The 17,242-nt window shown below is 43.5% G+C and overlaps 1 protein-coding gene and 1 long non-coding RNA gene across 2 annotated transcripts in view; one reads left to right on the top strand and one right to left on the bottom strand.

The window, feature by feature from the left end:
- The window catches only part of nav2a (neuron navigator 2a), a 111,909-nt gene that overhangs the window by 16,652 nt on the left and 78,015 nt on the right, over positions 1-17,242 (bottom strand). The window contains exons 14-22 of the mRNA XM_030096689.1: positions 15,147-15,465; positions 13,607-14,330; positions 11,650-11,869; positions 9,127-9,401; positions 7,657-7,722; positions 6,236-6,280; positions 5,510-5,670; positions 4,844-5,023; positions 2,049-2,101 (exon numbers count right to left, since the gene is read on the bottom strand). Of these exons, the coding sequence (XP_029952549.1) occupies positions 2,049-2,101; positions 4,844-5,023; positions 5,510-5,670; positions 6,236-6,280; positions 7,657-7,722; positions 9,127-9,401; positions 11,650-11,869; positions 13,607-14,330; positions 15,147-15,465 (2,043 nt within the window). The remainder of the gene's footprint in view (positions 1-2,048; positions 2,102-4,843; positions 5,024-5,509; positions 5,671-6,235; positions 6,281-7,656; positions 7,723-9,126; positions 9,402-11,649; positions 11,870-13,606; positions 14,331-15,146; positions 15,466-17,242) is intronic.
- Positions 797-4,543, top strand: LOC115392298 (uncharacterized). The gene is made up of 3 exons (XR_003931839.1): positions 797-880; positions 4,248-4,250; positions 4,532-4,543. It is a non-coding gene; the product is annotated as an uncharacterized LOC115392298 (long non-coding RNA).

Genomic DNA, 17,242 nt, shown 5'->3' with positions numbered 1-17,242 from the left:
CAATTAGAAGCTAGTTCATTAAAATGCTGAACACATTTATGCAATTATTCTAGTTTATGCTACTTTACTACTGTTTTTCTAAACGTCCTGCTTCCTTAATAATCAATAAATGGACTAAAATCATTTTAAGAATTGCATTACCTTTGAAAATTTAAAATTAAAAAGCATAGCCATAGTGAAATATGTGATCCCTGCTTATGTACAAGAACAAATTGATCTTTCGGCGGCTATGTTGTTACAGAAGCAGCTCATAATTAAGTGATTTCACAAAGTTTCACCAACCAGCCACTAATTACTACAACCGGTTCTGATGTGTTTGTGTGTGAACCAGCATGTGAGCACATGTGTTTGTGTGGTTTCCAAAGTGCGACCGGTCCCTGGTCAACACACCCACACCCAGCTGCCATTCACACACTGATCACAACATGAGCCTGGATACACACCAATAACGCCTTCGAAACACAGACGAAAACACAGATCTCACTTTAAACCAGCAACTCATTCAAATTCAAATATAATCAATGCTTAGAAACAATGTTAAGACATTTTGCTTGAAAAAAAAAAAAAATCACATAACATATTAGAAAATATTCTTGAACAAATATTGAAATACATGACAATATAGAAGCAGATGGACTTTTTTTCTACAGTGTTCTCACATGAACGCCACATCAAAATTGATGTTTGAGAAAATTAAATACAATCAGACATGTCATAAAAACAGATTTTATGAGCTTCAGTAAATCGTACAGCTGTATTTAATAAGTCCAGTGTTTGTCAGTCTTACCGTTAGTTGCCAGGGAGTGACGGTGCCAGTCAGGGATAAAGTGCCCATCATGTTGACCTCCCCTCCCTTCACTCCCTCTTTCATTTTAAACCCGTGACTCTCCGGTGCGACGGACCAGTCAGTATGTGAGAGTTTTTTTTCCTGTTTCACCTGCTCAGGTGAGTAAACCCAGCCAGAGGGAGGAGCAGCTTGTGACTGCAGCTGCAGTGATTGGCTGTAATGTCTGTGGGCGTGTCTCCAGTCTGCCTGTCTGATCACACGTCAGATATCTGGGTGAAAGAGTGTTTTTCAACTGAAATAAGAATCTATATTTCATCATTTCAGAAACTGGTTTCTCTAGTGTCCACGTGGAGTTTCATAAAATGAGGAAAACCTTTGCTTTAAAATGTGCAGGCACTTATTTCTCTCTTTTTTTTTTTTTGGTGAATTTAATATGAAGATGTTTGACTTTCTTCTCGTGCTCAAACTACAGGAGCTGAGAGAAGTGCAATAGTAAATGTGAAAATTAGAAGTTGCTTATGGAGTGCTGCTTCAGAAACAGACTGATTTCATGAGCGGAGTCTGACTTTATGTTTACCTCAATTCAAATCAATAATTAATCAGAATTTTTCTATTTCCAGGAAATCCACTGATGACAGCACTGTTAAGACTGTGCCTAAACTTGAGACATGCAGCAGAATTTCTACACTATTTTTGAATGTATTTCATGAAAAATTCCCAAATCTTGAAGAGTTTTCAGTGGTAAATTGGTTATTTAGTGTTAGATTCTTTGGAAACATTAAGATCTGTTAATCTAAGAGTATAATTTGCTATCAGGGCTCAGATGGAGGACTGTGGGTCAGTGGGGTGCTTCAAGCCTGGGGAGTGTGAAGGTCAGCACATACTTCCCAGAATGCACCTCTCATTAGTGCTAGTAATTAGACACCAGCCTCAGAAAGTTCAAAACTAATTCTGTCAAATGAATGCTAAATCTCTATTTAACTGGACTTCAAAAAAGTTTGTATTTTTATTAGTTGGGATTAACTAGAGTCATGGCGTTAAAAGAAACATTGGACGCTTAAATGACACTTGGAGCATGAAAACTTATAGTTAAGGAGGGAGAGGCAGTGGTGGGAGTGTGTCGGGGTCGGATCTGGTTGGGATTGAATTGTTGGGATGTTGCGGTCATGTGGTAACCTTGATCCCAATAACTGAGTCACTGTGAAGCTGAATGAAAAACACAAAGACACATCAGATGAAGACCGAGTGTGTCTGAACTCACCGTGGAGTAAATGGAAGAAGTGCTGGAGACCAGAGACAGGGATGATCCGTGGACTGAGGAGACAAAACCCGCAAGTAAAAAGAAGAGGATTAGAAAATACATCTGTACACACATTAACCTGATTGTCAACAGACCTCCCACAGTCTTCCTACGCAAACCACCCAGTCATCTCCAGCCCTGCTCTCCCAGTTCCTCCTGCCTGCCCCGACTCGACCGGCCACCCCGACCGGAAAGTAATTACTGCAGTCATAAAGGCAAAAAAAAAAAAAAAAAGAGAGAAAAAAACTCCTTCACCTCACAGTGGTGCAGCTAATGACAGCCCAAGAATTACTCAGTTAATGACTCTGCTGCTAATCACACATCAGAAGCAGGGAAACAAGGCCGGCTGTGTTTCCTGCCTGAGAGCAGATCAGAGCAGATCAGCAGCCTGACGTCAGCAGCAGGGCCAGAGGTCGCGCCGATCCCAGCCCATCTATTTGTTCACTTATTAGCTGCAAAACCAGCGGACATGAGTTGACTGAAGACTCACTTTTATCTGTAGCTGGTCCAGACAGGACAGAGTGCTGAGAGCCACAGAAAATGAACGATACAATTGACTGCAGACAAGCTGAATGCCGTTTTCGAAGTCTTATTAAAACTTGTGGGAAATACTGGGAAAGTCTGCATTTTCTATGAAAGGACAATAAACCACTTAAGTATATTATTGACAGCAACAACAATAATGAATACTAAAAAATGATCAGAAAACAAGATGTTACATTAGGAATAATTTAATAAAATCATTAAACAATGAGTAAAATTAATCAAATGAATTCCCACCGTCACAATACGGAGATCGTGAAAAGCGCCTTTGAATAGGATGGATTATCATTAATTGAAAATAAGTCAATATCGTCTCCTAATGAAATTTCCTAATCTCACTGTTGTTCCTGATGTTTTGTCAATTCAGCTATTTTTTCATTTTATAAATGAATTCAATCTTTCTGAGGACACAATCAGCAGATTGTCTTATTTTTCTCTGTTAATCATCTTGAGTCTTGATATAATATTAACTACTGCTCATTCATGTGGATAAATATGAAACAAAGACTTCTCAAAATATTCCCCATTTACGATAAAAATAAGGAGAAAACAAATGCATCACATTCTCATGAGGCGTCTTGAAGTGAGTGTGGTCGGACAGGATGGGGTGAAAACACGTGAAGGTAAAGAAAAGAGGGTTTGGGGGCTTAAAGGATGATGTGACAGTGTATTGTCGCGTTGCTCTCAATGAGGACGGGTCCGACAAAGTGTTGGGTGGAGGATGTGACTTTTGTTATGTCAATCAAGCGCCAGCTGTGTAACTCTACACTTTACACACACACAAAAATACACACAAAGTGCATGTCCTCATGGACTTAAACACTGAGATCCCACATTCACACACACAAAGCAGAAGGTGAGAGTGGGAGAGTTGGAAAGTCATACGGAGGTTTCTTGAATGTCACCACGTTCTCTCTCGCACCTCTCCGTCTGATCCCTGTAATTATCTGCTAGTCTGAAAGGGAAGACAGACTCACGGAGCTCGGATCAAGAACGAGGTGGATCTGCTACGGGGGGTCGGGGGGATAATCACGGTAATAAGGAGTTTGCACCTGCCCTTTGGTACATGTGCACATTAGGCGTGAGCTACCAGGAAATGTCTAGAAAATCCATTTCCTACTCAACAGGTTTGATTGAGGTTTACATCTTTCGAAGTGAGCCCTACAATAGACAAATGATATAACAGTGACTTTTGTTTCAGAGTATAATGGTGAAGTCAAATTGAACTGAGTTATATACTTTATATATACTTATATCTTTCAAACAATAGACTCTTCATGCCATCTTCAGTAGTCCAGGAGTTAAAACAAGAGAGGAATCATGAATTTGTTTTATCAAAATAGAAATACTGAAGTGTCTCAGTTGTTTCCTTGTACTGATTCCCTGTTTTGATCATCAGTTTAAACTGTTTCATCTCAAAACTACAAACATCAAACGGTTGTTTAAATCATCATGCAGTCAGATTTTCAAAGGTGACGCATACAATCATACACAGGTTTTCTCAGAGGGAAAGAATGAGGATGCTACTCAGTCTGGAGATTCAAGGAATAAATTAAGCTTTCATGTTGGCTCTTCGATTCAACGGGTGAAATAAAGAACACACGTCCATCACTCCAGTCTGTGTTTGGGTCCAGGTGTAAAACCAGTGGGTGGTGTTTATATGGGGGAGAAAGTTTTTGTTCTACATTCTCCCAGAATGCTATGGGAGAAAGTTGTCTGGATGAGAGACATACTGAAAAACTTGTGTTACGCTGAAGAGTTTATCTTGTGACTTACTGCGAGTTCACTGATGTTATTCCACTTACAGAAAGCTGATTTGTTCTTTCCATTCACTGGATCACTTTGGCCTCCCCCTCCTCCCCGTGTGTTTTGTTCCTCTAAATTATAGCGCTGTGTTTCAGTGGCTCCGAGGATTGACGAGACTCCCTGAGCTGGTGGGAAAAAGCACCGCTGGGTACTTTTTCCCAATAAACAAGCTTAGGAAAATAACAAAGCCAAAGCAAAGCTGATTATGTATTTCTAAGGAGATGAAAGGCTTTTTGGAGAGAGGCGGTTGTAATCCGTTCTAATGTCCTCTAAACAAATGGAAAAATCATTCTTCAGCGTGAGGATGTGAAATGAGGAAGAGGGGTGGGCTTCGCAGTTCAGACAAGGGTAGGAAGGTCTTGGAAGCAGCTGGTACTTTAACAAACATGATAATTTGTTTGTTTTACCTTCTTCGAAGCCGTCCCTGAAGGAGCCGGACCGGCTCATGGTGCGAGTCTTCTCGTCCAGCGACATGCAGGAGTTTCTCAGCCGGTTGTCGCTGGGGTCAAAAGGAGCGTCTTGGTTGGTCAGGCTGTTGTTGCGCATCCCTGCCAGGTTGATCTGGGCGGCTGAGGTGGGACTCGACGCTGCCGAGATGATGACACATAGTTACAGTCACATACGAGTGTATTCAAGGCGGCGTGGTTGGAACAATGCTGAGGATTCAGTCAAAAAACCCCGGAGTTTGCATGTTGTTATAGTGGAGGTCAAGGATCTAAAGCCTACTTCTTCAAACTCTAGGCCATCAATACGCCATAATACCTACTACAAGTTGAAAAACCGACTAGTTGAAAAACCGACGCTCAAAATGTACAAATGACGGAAGAAAATATACATTATTGTTTAATTTAGCAAAGTAAAAAGACTCTTTGGCGCTAACTGTTGCCGTGGCTTTTTTCAGACGTCGTCTTTCATCCACAAGGTTGGTCCAATCTCGCAATGAGTCGAGCCTCAACTTTTCCCCCAATGGTGCACGAGCCGCTCTGCATGTCAGCCTTGACCCAGTGTGTGTGACCCTGTGTGTGTGTGTGTGTGTGTGTGTGTGTGTGTGTGAACTGTGGGGTGCTGCATACCGAGCTGTCCGAAGTTGAAGCGGGTGCCGGAGGGGGAGGTGAGGCTGGAGCCCGGGGAGAACGGCGAGTTGCTGGCCGACTCCTGCAGCCCGCTGGTGGAGTGGGAGCGCAGCCAATCACGGGCCTCCTCGTGACCTCGCAGCTGTGGTGACGGCCCGTACCTGCAAGAAGTAAACAAAAGGGTCAAGGAGGAAGTCAGGACACAACACACCAAAGCGGCAGAATGGATTCTGCTGTAAATTGAATTTTATTGTATTCTATTTTTTCCCCTCCACAATAATTAGTGATTTTTGGGCTTAAGCTGCCAGGATTCCACATTAGATGAATCAAAATGAAACAGAGATACAACAGTGAGCCAACCGAGACTGATTGTCAGCTAACAGCAACGGAAACGGAGGCAAAAAGCAGAAAAGAAGCCAACAAGAAGGTGAATCCCACATCAAACCTGTAGCAGCACAGCACAGTGACGGCTCGGTACGGGGGACAAGTGGCATGCCTCCTCACAGAAGCACAACACAGCGACACCAACAACAACCACCACCACCACCACACAAGGGCTTAGTCTGAGCCAAACAAAAACTTCTGAAGCAATTTGAAAAGCGTGAGCACAAGCCTCAAAGAGTGACACAGGAAATAATAAAGAAAAATAAAATGCACAGAGAGAAGACACTTTGGTGAGAGGAAGTGCGAAAGCACAGCGTGTCCAGCAGGGAGTGAAGGCAGTACCTGAGTCCCTTCTTAGGCAGAGTGTTTCTACCACAGTGTGTCCCGCTGTGGGAGAGAAACACTTCAGAAGAGGAAAACACAGGAGGCAGGGACACAAGGAAAAATGTGGCTGTTCAAAACCTACCTAACGCCACCTTTAACCTGCAATCTGTCTGGTAACTCGGAGGCCAACTGCTACTTGAATTTAAACTTCAAATAATGAGATATTGTGAAATGAATGTGACGATTGTAACCATCAGACTACATGAACTCACACAATGTCATTTGTCACATGAAATATGTCTGATGGAAAGTGTAAAGCACAAACAACGATATTTTAAATGAAAATACCTGTTTTATGTGTCTTTGTTCATAGTTGTTTTATTGTAAATTTATACATAGAATAACATTAAGCCATTATGAGACAGCTTAGTTTTACCCTACTGATGACGTGTTGTTGCAATAGTAATGGCGTTAAGATACTACATCCTTCAATATTGATACTGCTTGTTATGAATATTACATTATATTATATTCTTATCACATTACTCTATTCCATTCTTTGCCTGATTGATATTATAAGTAATTCCTGTTACTACAAAATGTTTTACATTTGTGTGTATATATACACACACACACACACACACACACACACATATATTTGGTATAGATATGTTGTATATTAACTGCACTATTTCCATTGTCTATGGTGCAGCAACAACAATTTCAGATTACATACCAACCTACTTACCAATCTATCACTTTCAAGGAGAGTTCTTCAAAAAACAGCAGTTATCGTACTGCTTAATCAAGTTATTTGTGAATGTTTATCATCTTTGTTCAATTTTGTATAATATTTTAGAAAAAAACTTTGAACATGTGACTGAAAAAGAGTGAAGTTGGTTTTTATGGAGCCCTAGAAGCTTATGTTCTTTGGATATTCTTAAAAATAAAAAAGATTTTTTTATGCTAAAAGAATAAAATACAATACACAAGTCGTTTAAAAATAATATAAAATCAAGAATCATCAAAATAAAAATAAACGGCAGGGTAAAATCATGTACAAACATCTCATGCTGGAGCCAGTAACTACACTCCACCACTAGGTGGCAGTGTGAGAGCGGTCACGACAGACGAGAGCAGGTCACTAAATGAAAACACTGAAGCTGCCAACATCCACACACACACAACCTCACATTTACGCTCTGACAAGTGTCCATTCACACAGCAGCTCGAGGTCCTAAAAATAACCACAAACTGCCACACAGAGCCGCACGCTTCCTTTAGAAGCCACAGATCTCCGCAGACGAGCAGAGGGAGATGCTCGGCGGCGGCGGCGGCTCCGTGGTGCTCTCTGTGTGACAGCAGGCGGCCGTTTGGCAGGAACCTCCACAAGCTGCTCCACCAGAAGCGCTTCTAACATCCCACACAGGTACATTTACCTGTCCTGCTTCCGAGGCAGAGTGTTTCGGCTGAATATAGGGCTAGCGGAGGGGGAGGAGAGAGGACTGATGGAGGGAAAACGCACGACACACACACACACACATACACACACACACACAAAGAGAGAGAGAGAGAAAGTTTTAGAGGATAAAGCAGATGAAGAAAACCTTCAGCACAGGCATCAACTGCAAGATTCAACCCGAGGGTGAGGTCAGCTGGCCTCAAAGCCGTGTCTCCAGATGCTGCTGGTCTCCCTCTGAGACATTCCCGTCACGTTACACAGTCAACCTGTCAGGGTGGAATCTGCTACAAAGACCACAATTACTGTGTAATCAACTGGGGACACCGCAGGCTTCTGTGCGTCTGCTCGGTGGCGGACGGCTAACGAGAAGCGACACTCCACCGTGACGGACGCCTCGTGCACCGCCTCCATTCTGGAGGCTTGATGTTACGACTCAGCAGGATATCAGGACATATGGTTTTTCAAGATGTACAAAACTCCATCATAGGCAAAAACAGACTAACAAACTGGAAAACTTGGAGTGCATGTTGCCCTAAATGACTCATTCATAGCATTACTGTACATCTGGAGTGACCAGCTGAGACCAGGCGAAGGTGTTATTCTTGCAGCTAAAGAACCAAAGAATGACTGATCCCTCCAACCAGAACACACAGGAGGAGATAAAAATATATGACAAGATGCAACCAATCAGGAGCTGCAAAGAATGAGGACCGGAGGCCTCATGTGGCACCAAAGCTGCCTGTGTGCAGCAAGTGATAGTACTGTAATAATGGCCAGTAATGGAATAATTCAGTCATTTTGAAGGTAATAAAAACATCATAATGTGCCAATAATGTAACAAAATGGTAAAATATGTTTTACATCCACGATTAAGAGAGTGCTCCAGAGTCAGATTCTGTAAACTCCGTGAACTACGGGAAAATACACAGACATCCTATTATACCATTGGGGCCATGCAACCTCTAAATATTTAGTCTCTTATATAAAGCTCATCCTCAAGCTCAGTTTAAAGTATTAGTGGGTTTTGTTGGTACAGGCTGAGTGGTTTATGGTGACGACTGTTGTCAAATGTTCCATTTTTCAGTTCCCTTCATTTGTGGCTGCAGCCGAGGACTGGAACTAACACAGGATCCCTTCAAGCAGAAAGCCAAACATGACTGTGACATACAACAACACAGTTACCCTGAAATCCCCTCAGATCACATCCACTAAGGGCTGCTAATCCTGACTCGCCAGAATTTTACAGTGAAGTCAAACTGACGGGCAGACTCTCAAAGCCAAACTTCAAAAACCCAGGTTGCATCCACTGCCATGATTTTATTCAACTGTAATGGAGTATTACTTCATATAAAGTACATGAGGGAATATACAAGTTTGTGCAGGCAAAAAACACAAGGACACTTTAATTCTGATGCTCTTCAGACACCAGAGACGGGCGTGTCCTCACCTCTCCGACATGCCGGTCTTGACGCTCCCGGTGCGGCCCAGAGCGGACAGAGTGTCCTCCCGGTGGGTCCCGTGGCCGGCGCTGCCCAGGCTCATGTCGATGGACTCGCTGCTGGTGTGCATGCTGCTGACTGAAGGGAAGCCCACGCTGTTCGCCCCGCCGTGCCCACCCAGCGTGCTCTCCCTGCTCGGGACCGACGAGCCGCTGAAGGTGGTCCCCCACGTCAGGCTGTTGGAGGGTCCGGTGGAGGAGTAGACCGAGCCGGGGCTGGAGGCCTGAGGATGACACATTACCAATTGTCTTGTAAAACCACATTATACCACTAGATGGTGTGGTGAGTCAATCTGCCTTCAGGACAGTAACAGACGTAGCAGCTCTGATACGAACAGGCAGGTAAAGATGAAAACTGCAACAATTAACAGCAGAGTCATTATTAATCTGAGGAACAATGACACACGACTGCTGCCCAGAACCCAAAAGTGGCATTACTCAAATCCTACCGTACCTTTAAGAGTGAATACTTTAGTTGAAAAAGGTTTTACTCCACAAAAACACTGATGTAGTGTTCAAAATGAAACTCAATCAGACATCAGCGTTCAAACAGAGAATACCAGCCAAACGATGAACAGAAGAGCATCATTAGCCTTCATTAAGGCCAACGTCAACAGTTTGTGGTGAAAAATGAACCTTAACGGCCGCTTTTGATCATTTATGACTGATGATATTAAATGTGCTGTAATCACACAAGCCATGATAAAAGTCTGCTACTTTGACAAATGTGCCAAAATTTACAAACAGTTTTTCCATGGCTGTGCTTCAGGACAAATGAAGTCATGTGAGCCGTTCTTTCTGATAACACATCAGCTCGATTGAAAACAATCCCAGACACATCACTTAATGATTCATTACCAGCGTGATAAATCCATCCCTATGAATCATGTGAGAACTTGAAGAGCGTTCATGACTGAGCATGCTTGGGTGTTTCCCAACAACACATCGCCTCCAGTGAGTCCAACAATACCCTTTGGATTCCCTTTTTGATTTCTGCTGATCATAAGCACATAAACACTTGGAACAAATAACCCTTTTATCCAAAACAAAGGTTTATCATTATGTCTCCAAACAGCTTCGTACCTGCCCAGCTCAGGTAGATTCATCTTCTGTAAGCTCAAAAGCAAATTATTATTATTTAACTTAACCCCAAACCTGACCTGCTGGTTTGACAGCTGCTGTTATTGAAGCTGCATGACAGTTAACCACAAACCAGGCCGAGAACAGGTTTAATTGCAGAGAAGTCATTAAGCTGTGTAAATTAGTACATAATAGCTGCGTCTTAGCTTTTAACCTGCTGTATTGTTGTATTTGGCATATATTTTGGAAAGCTTGAAACGTTTAAACATTTAAAACAAAAATGACTTGTTTCTGCATCAGGAACAGCATGACTGCAGCTGAAATTTTCAACAGACATATGGTCACTGAACAAAAAACTTCATGACATTTGAAAACAGCAGCCGGATAACAAGAGATAACTTTTTTTTTTTGCACTGACAACAAATACTTTAATTTCTCAATTTGCGACTTCCCACAAAATATCAATTCCCACAAACGGCATTCTTATAAAGTAGGTCGATAAACAAAGTCAGTGAAATCTAACCTTTTTATATCTATTCAACTATTCATCATAATCTACAGAGATAATTGCCTCGATCAGAGGTCAAGACAGCCAAGTCAAATACAACAGTAATTTAACCCCAATCGACAAGCATCCTTGGATTCTTTTTTTTTTCCTTTTCCTGAGGGCACACACTCATAACTCATTCTTGAGAAAAAATAAAGATCTAAAAGATAAACAGTACATGTTAATTACTCCGGTTGCATCTTTCTTGCTTTCAACTGCAAATGTGATGGAGTTTCACACTATATTGTAAACTATGTATTGATGTATTGATATAACTGGTATACAGTTTCAGAAAATGCAACAATGCAAAAAATAAAATATTTCCACAATGTGTGAGACATCTGACATTACAGTGTCATGTGACACAAGGTGGCTTTGTGTGATAATATAGTAAAAGGTCAAAATGTGATGCATTTTGGGGGTTTCTACTGGGGCAACATGAATTTTCAATGTCTCATTACAAAGATAATGTAAACAAAATGATTGGACAGTCTTTTGACTCTGAAAATGGAAGTCAGAAAGTAACAAAAACAAGCATCATACCCTCTTTCAGAGAAACTAAAAGGTGGAGGGGCAGTAGGAGATTGTGGGGCTAAAAATAACAGCACAACAAACGAATCAGTGTCTGCTCTCGTGACACAGTTCTAGAAATAAACCTGGCTACTCCAGGAAAGACTGAACGGGATGATTTATTGGTCTGAAAACAGAAAAATAAATAAATAAAAACTGCTCCAAGTGTGACTAATAAAAGGTGCCAGCTTTGTTCCAACAACTAATTAACTCACAAAGCAGGGAAGATATACCACCATGCAGCGCTCACTGTCTGTATTGTTTATCTTGTTTACCTGCTCGCTGCCCAGCGTTCCCGTCCCTGATCCCAGCGCTCTGCCACCAAACAGGGGGCTGCTGGTCTCACTGTCCCCGCCTCCCAGACCCCCGTCTGGGGACTCCAGCACCGTGGCCACATGGTTCATAGTCGCATGGGGGTTAGAGATAACAGTTGAGTTCTTCATGTTTTCAGCCGTGGTGATTGGCGCCTGTTTACTGGGCTTCCCACCAAATAACCTGTGTGACATCGGGGGAGGAAGAAAACAACACCGTTTAGGCTAAAGGGCAAAAAAAGAAATCATGAATGACGGAGGCAGTTTTCTGTTTTTCAAGAAAGGGTCCAGCTCACAATGTTAAATTGTGCATTTAGCGTGTAATCTACTCCATTGAAAATCATTTGGCTGCTCCCTCTTTACAGGAGTCGCCACAGAAAGCCGTTGAGACTTGCTCTGGAGACTTGGCTAGTTCTTACGCTGGATGTCGTTCCTGCTGCGACCTGCTTTTGAACCCGGGTCACCCAAAAAAACAAGGTCAAGAAGACTTCCTTTGATGCAACACCATTAGGGAAAGAGGTATGAAAATTATTTTAACAAAAAAAATTATTTCTTTTGGAAGAACAGTGAACAGTGAAGGAGAACACAACTTAACTTTTAGAAAAGTTAAGATCTAGCACCAAACAGTTTGAAGCTATATCTTGTCTCTATGTGGGTAAACAGGAAAAAAAAAAAAAAAGGCTTCAATGAAATAATTACAATTCCTCTTCAAGTTATAATGGTTGGAACAAGTTTACCAACAAATAAATGGCCTCAGAGGTTCTCATTGATAAAACCAGTCTTGAATTAAACAGTCCTGAAACAAACAGACTAAAGTCTCAGTATTATTCTGGGCCTGGTGGGAAACACAGTTGCAGGCTTGTCATCAGTAAAGGTAGACTCAACGCTCAAATATGACTCAAGGCCAGCGTGCACGCACATACACACGCACACACAAAACTCTCTCCCAGTGCTTTGCTAATCCTGGGTTAGAGTTAAGTGGCAGGCTGTGATGGCTGGAGCCGCGGTGGGCGATAATAGCAGCGCCGTGTCTTTGAAGAGTTATCACTCCCCTCACATTAATGAGGGCAGAGCGCTGAGGTAAGACTCGGCTCCCGTTACCCCGCACCACACCCTCTCTCTGCCCCCCGCACCACCAAGGCTGAGGCCTGGCAGCCGATCAGCCCGGCTCAGCCTCTGCCTTCACAATGGCCTGATTTAACCTCAGAGAGATCGGATGTGTGTGTATTTGTGTGCATGCGAAACAAGCCCACACGTGTGATCCTTACTCACCGCTGCTTAGCATTGACTGTGACGGCATGATTACCGACTTCTAAAATGGTCTTCGATGTGTGTGTGTGTGTGTGAGTGTGTGTGTGCTGTATGAGGGTAACGTCATGCCTGTACAAGACAGCCCCACTCAGGGTGGCTCATCAGTTCGTCGTCTTTGTGTCTGCAGGATCACAGACAAAACAAATTATGGTGTTTGCAAGGAATAAGTGAGGGTAACCAATATTTATTCAATTAGAAAACAAGTTAATATAATTCAAATTCAATAGAAGTTAAATTAAATGATAAAATTAGCTGCAAACAGGAGCGACAGTTGTCAGAGCATTTGTATAAAGCCTCTTTGTGCCTTTCAGACTAAAGGCATTAGAAAGTCAGCCAAAGATTTAAACTTGGCTTGAGACAAAGTCTGAGCAGGGGTGGGCGTCTGAGGTTCGAGATAATTGAGCTTCGCGCTTGATAAAAGAGAGCTGGCAGTCCTTCGTTGCTCCGATTAAAAAAACAAATATTTATTTTAATGTGCTGTGTTTAGTCTGCTGGGGAGCTTATCTATTGCCCCAGGGTAACAGATATGCTGAATCTTTTCCCTCAAACCAGAAGGATGGGTCAGATCTCACAGGAAGTCGCACCCTGAAAAGGAGACCGAGATGCTCACCTTCGCAGTGTAGGCGAGGAAACCTGCTGCCGTCCTGCCAGAGGAACGGTCGCCGCTCCGCCGCCCTGCATCGCCACGCCGCTCCTGAGGTTGTCGATCTCCGAGACCCCCTTCTCCCGGTCTGTCTGGTTGGCCAGCAGGACGCCGGAGCCGTTGGCTTTGGCCGTGCCGATGGAGTTCTTCCCCTGAGAGGTGACGGAGAGCACGGCGGCCTCGATGCTGCTGGTGGACGAGCGGTTCCCGTTGCGGGCCGCCGCTCCGGAGCGGCTTGGCCTCGGCAGGCTGCGGTACTGCAGCGTGGAGCGGGCGCTCATGGGCAGGAAGCCGTCGTCATGGTGACCCAACGCTGACCCTCCGTCCTGCCCGCCGGACTTCAGTCCTCCGGAAATCGAGCGCGCCCCAGATTTAGGCAGCTTCCCAAGGGTGGCGGAGCCACTGGTGATGGTGGCGCCGCTGGCGGTGACCATCGTGACCATCCCGGCGCCCTGCTTCTTGAAGCCGAAGGTGCTGGTCGGGGTGCGGGAGGTCAGTGTGTGCGCCTGGGAGTGCGGGTCTGACACAGTGTGTGCGAGCGCGTTCGTGGTGGGCGTGCGGCTGGTGGGAATCGACTGCTTCTTGGCCTCATCGCCGCTGCTGCGGCCTGCGTCTGACGGCGAGCGGTGGAGGCCATTCGAGCGAGGAGAGAGGTGGCCTTTCTCCGACACCTTGACGTCATCGGTCTTCCCTGCAGGACGCATAAAAATGTGTTTCAATGATCCGGCCGAATGATTTCACATTGAGATTGATTCACATCTACAGTTAAGAAACTGTGGGCTTCTTTAACAGGCCAGCAACCATTTCTACATTTATCTTGAAAGTATTCAGAAGAAATCAGCATGAGCAGCAAAACCGGCTCCCGCAGGCCTGAAATCACCCTTTACACCTGTCACACTTCTCTTTCTTTTCTCATTAAAGATACTTTGAAATCAGGAAAATAGCCCTTGTCGAGAAGCAGATCACAAAAACAATGTAGGCAAAAACATTTACACATATGCCTCCTAATGTAGATACATACAGGCGAAAATATGCAATGGGGAAAAAAAACAAACAAACTTGGAGACCATTACATTCTTGAAACACTTCAGTCAAAAAAGATCAAATATAAAATTTAATAGTACATATCATGTATTCATACACAACAATGACCTTTGTACCCTTTCAAGGAGAATTATTCTATTCCAAATAGATTTGTTCCAAAAGATAAACGGCAATGAAACAACAGTCTCCTATGTTGATGTTAAACACTGAGATAGAATCACCTTGGATTTGTAGCATCAAAATCCGAAATACAAACATTTATGTCTTACAGAAACAGAGAAATGTGTCAGATTCCAATTGTGAAATATGTACTGTAACAGCACTGTAAAAAAGAGAGTGAAAGGGTCATTTTTAGCTTGCATATCAGAAGTTTGAGCTGATTAGTTCTGAATTCCAACAAAAAAAACCTTGTAAATAACCTTTCAGTGCTGATTGAACCTGCTGGCTCTACGGCTGATGTTACCTGAGCTGTGGGTCTTGAGGCCGACTGAACCCGTGGAGCCGCTGCTGCTGGTGCTTTTCGTCCGGGGGGAGGTCACCCCCACCTGCGCGCTCATGCCCCGTCTCCAGGAGCCCGTGTGGGACATGGAGGGGGTCTTCCTCCCCGAGCCGCCCTTGTCGGACTCGTCGGAGATGTCGGAGGGGTTCCGGCGGCTCCACTTGGAGGCCGGCTCCATCTTGACCCCGCTGTCTGACCCGCCGTCTGGCCTCTTCACCTCGTCTCCTGACCAAGCCTGCTGCACCGCTGTGGAGGCAGAGTGCTTCTCTGCATCGGTTACAGGCTGCAAACACACAAACACACACACACAGGTTTACAACTACTGAGCGGAGTGCTTTTTACAAGACGTTGCCAAGTGGCTTTAAATGGCTCTCCATTTTATTATCACAGGAATCGTTGCCCAAGCAACTTGTTAGAAAGCTCTTTAACTACTTCAACATTTGAGCACAATGAGGTTTTTCCTTTTTATGATTTTCCTGCCTTTGGGGTTTTTGTGTAAAGTTGATTAAACCTTAAGTAACAAATTATTACTCACACAGTCACATAACACAAGACTGCTAGGGGCCTGAATGAATTCAGAAAGATTTTCTCACAAGAAATACTTTAATTTCTATTTTTAAGGTTCAGTTTTTTTTCCTTTCACTGAGCAAAATGACTAAAAATCAGATATTTGAAATGCATGTTTATGAAATCTTCTCTGTTTCTGTCATGAATTGATATATTGTATTAATACTGTGTGTGCCGGGTCAGTCCTGGTCTGTGTGTTTTATTTCGTACCTTGCTTCATCACACCTGATTGCTAGAAATGGTCGTTATCAGACTGAGTGCAGAAAATGCTGAAAAAATTCAACAAAACGTACCGAGTAGATTTTAGTATTTAATGTTTTTATTTCAAAATAAAGTGCTGCAACATAACAGCACAAAGAATAGTTTTTTTTTTTTTTATTTGTTTCCATTTGTGCCTTGAGCAGGTTATACTGACTACAAACTCAGGGCAGCTCAAGTGTTGATCCTATTCAACATGTTTCAGTAAATAAAAGAAATCTCAAGCTTCACTTTGCTGTTAATCCCTTTATGTGCACTCCGCAAACTTGCTCACACCAGCTGGCAAGAAATTCTTCACCTGCTCTGAGAATAGCATCAGCTGACCAGGTGAGGCTGGTGTCAAATTACATGCACTCAATGCTACAGGTCTGCAGACTGGGCGTTCTGGAAATTAGCCCATGAAAACAAAGAGCGCTTAGCTCGGTCAGCTTTAGACCAGTGAAGGCTTTAAAACTTTGTTTTCTGTTGGGATGGTTGTTTGATGAGTTGCAAATAAAAAAAAGGGGCCAGTAGAACATAAATAATAATTTCCTACATCACGAATGATTAAAAGTTACACTAGTGGAGTTCCAGGATGTAGAAAGCTTGACAATAAACATTAAAATGTCACCTCTACAGCAACAAACACCTTTTAGTGCATACTCTTGGTCTTTTCCTATATAATTTATTTTAAGACTTTAGAGAAGCTTTCACCGTTTGAAATACTGGTATGATGTAGATGCTCCAGCATAGGCCTCATTTAACTGACAAAGTAAATTACAGCTGTTGGAGGGCTGACAACTGCTTTTAAGTCAGGTCTGCAGTTGTTGAGGCAACGCTACAAAAATGCCGCACGCAGACCTAAAGACACAGTCCGGCCGACGTGTGACGGCCTGCGGACGAATGAGACGGCCGTTATTAATCCGCAGTGTGTCGGGCAGCTCTGCTGCCAGAAAGACTCCTTTGTGCTCTGCTTTGTTGTTTCCACCCGTGTTGGACACACGTCACATGCCGACCGGCTCGACTTCAGCCACAACACAGACGCACGTGAATCAGCTGACGACATTTTTGTGTCACCGCTCGGCTTCCTGCTCCCCGGCGCGTCTTAATCAGTGTTTAATGATTTGAAGCCAGCGTCAACAGCAGCTTTAGCTTTTGTGATTTCAGAGCTGTGCCACCCAGAGGCCGCCTGACATTCCTGCTCTGTGAATGCAGAGGAATGCCGCCGCAGACCCAGTTTGGAAAAGCATGAATGC

This window comes from Salarias fasciatus, chromosome 1 (genome assembly GCF_902148845.1).
Source record: "Salarias fasciatus chromosome 1, fSalaFa1.1, whole genome shotgun sequence".
In the NCBI taxonomy this organism is placed as follows: domain Eukaryota; kingdom Metazoa; phylum Chordata; class Actinopteri; order Blenniiformes; family Blenniidae; genus Salarias; species Salarias fasciatus.
This window is presented reverse-complemented; position numbering and strand designations above follow the sequence as displayed.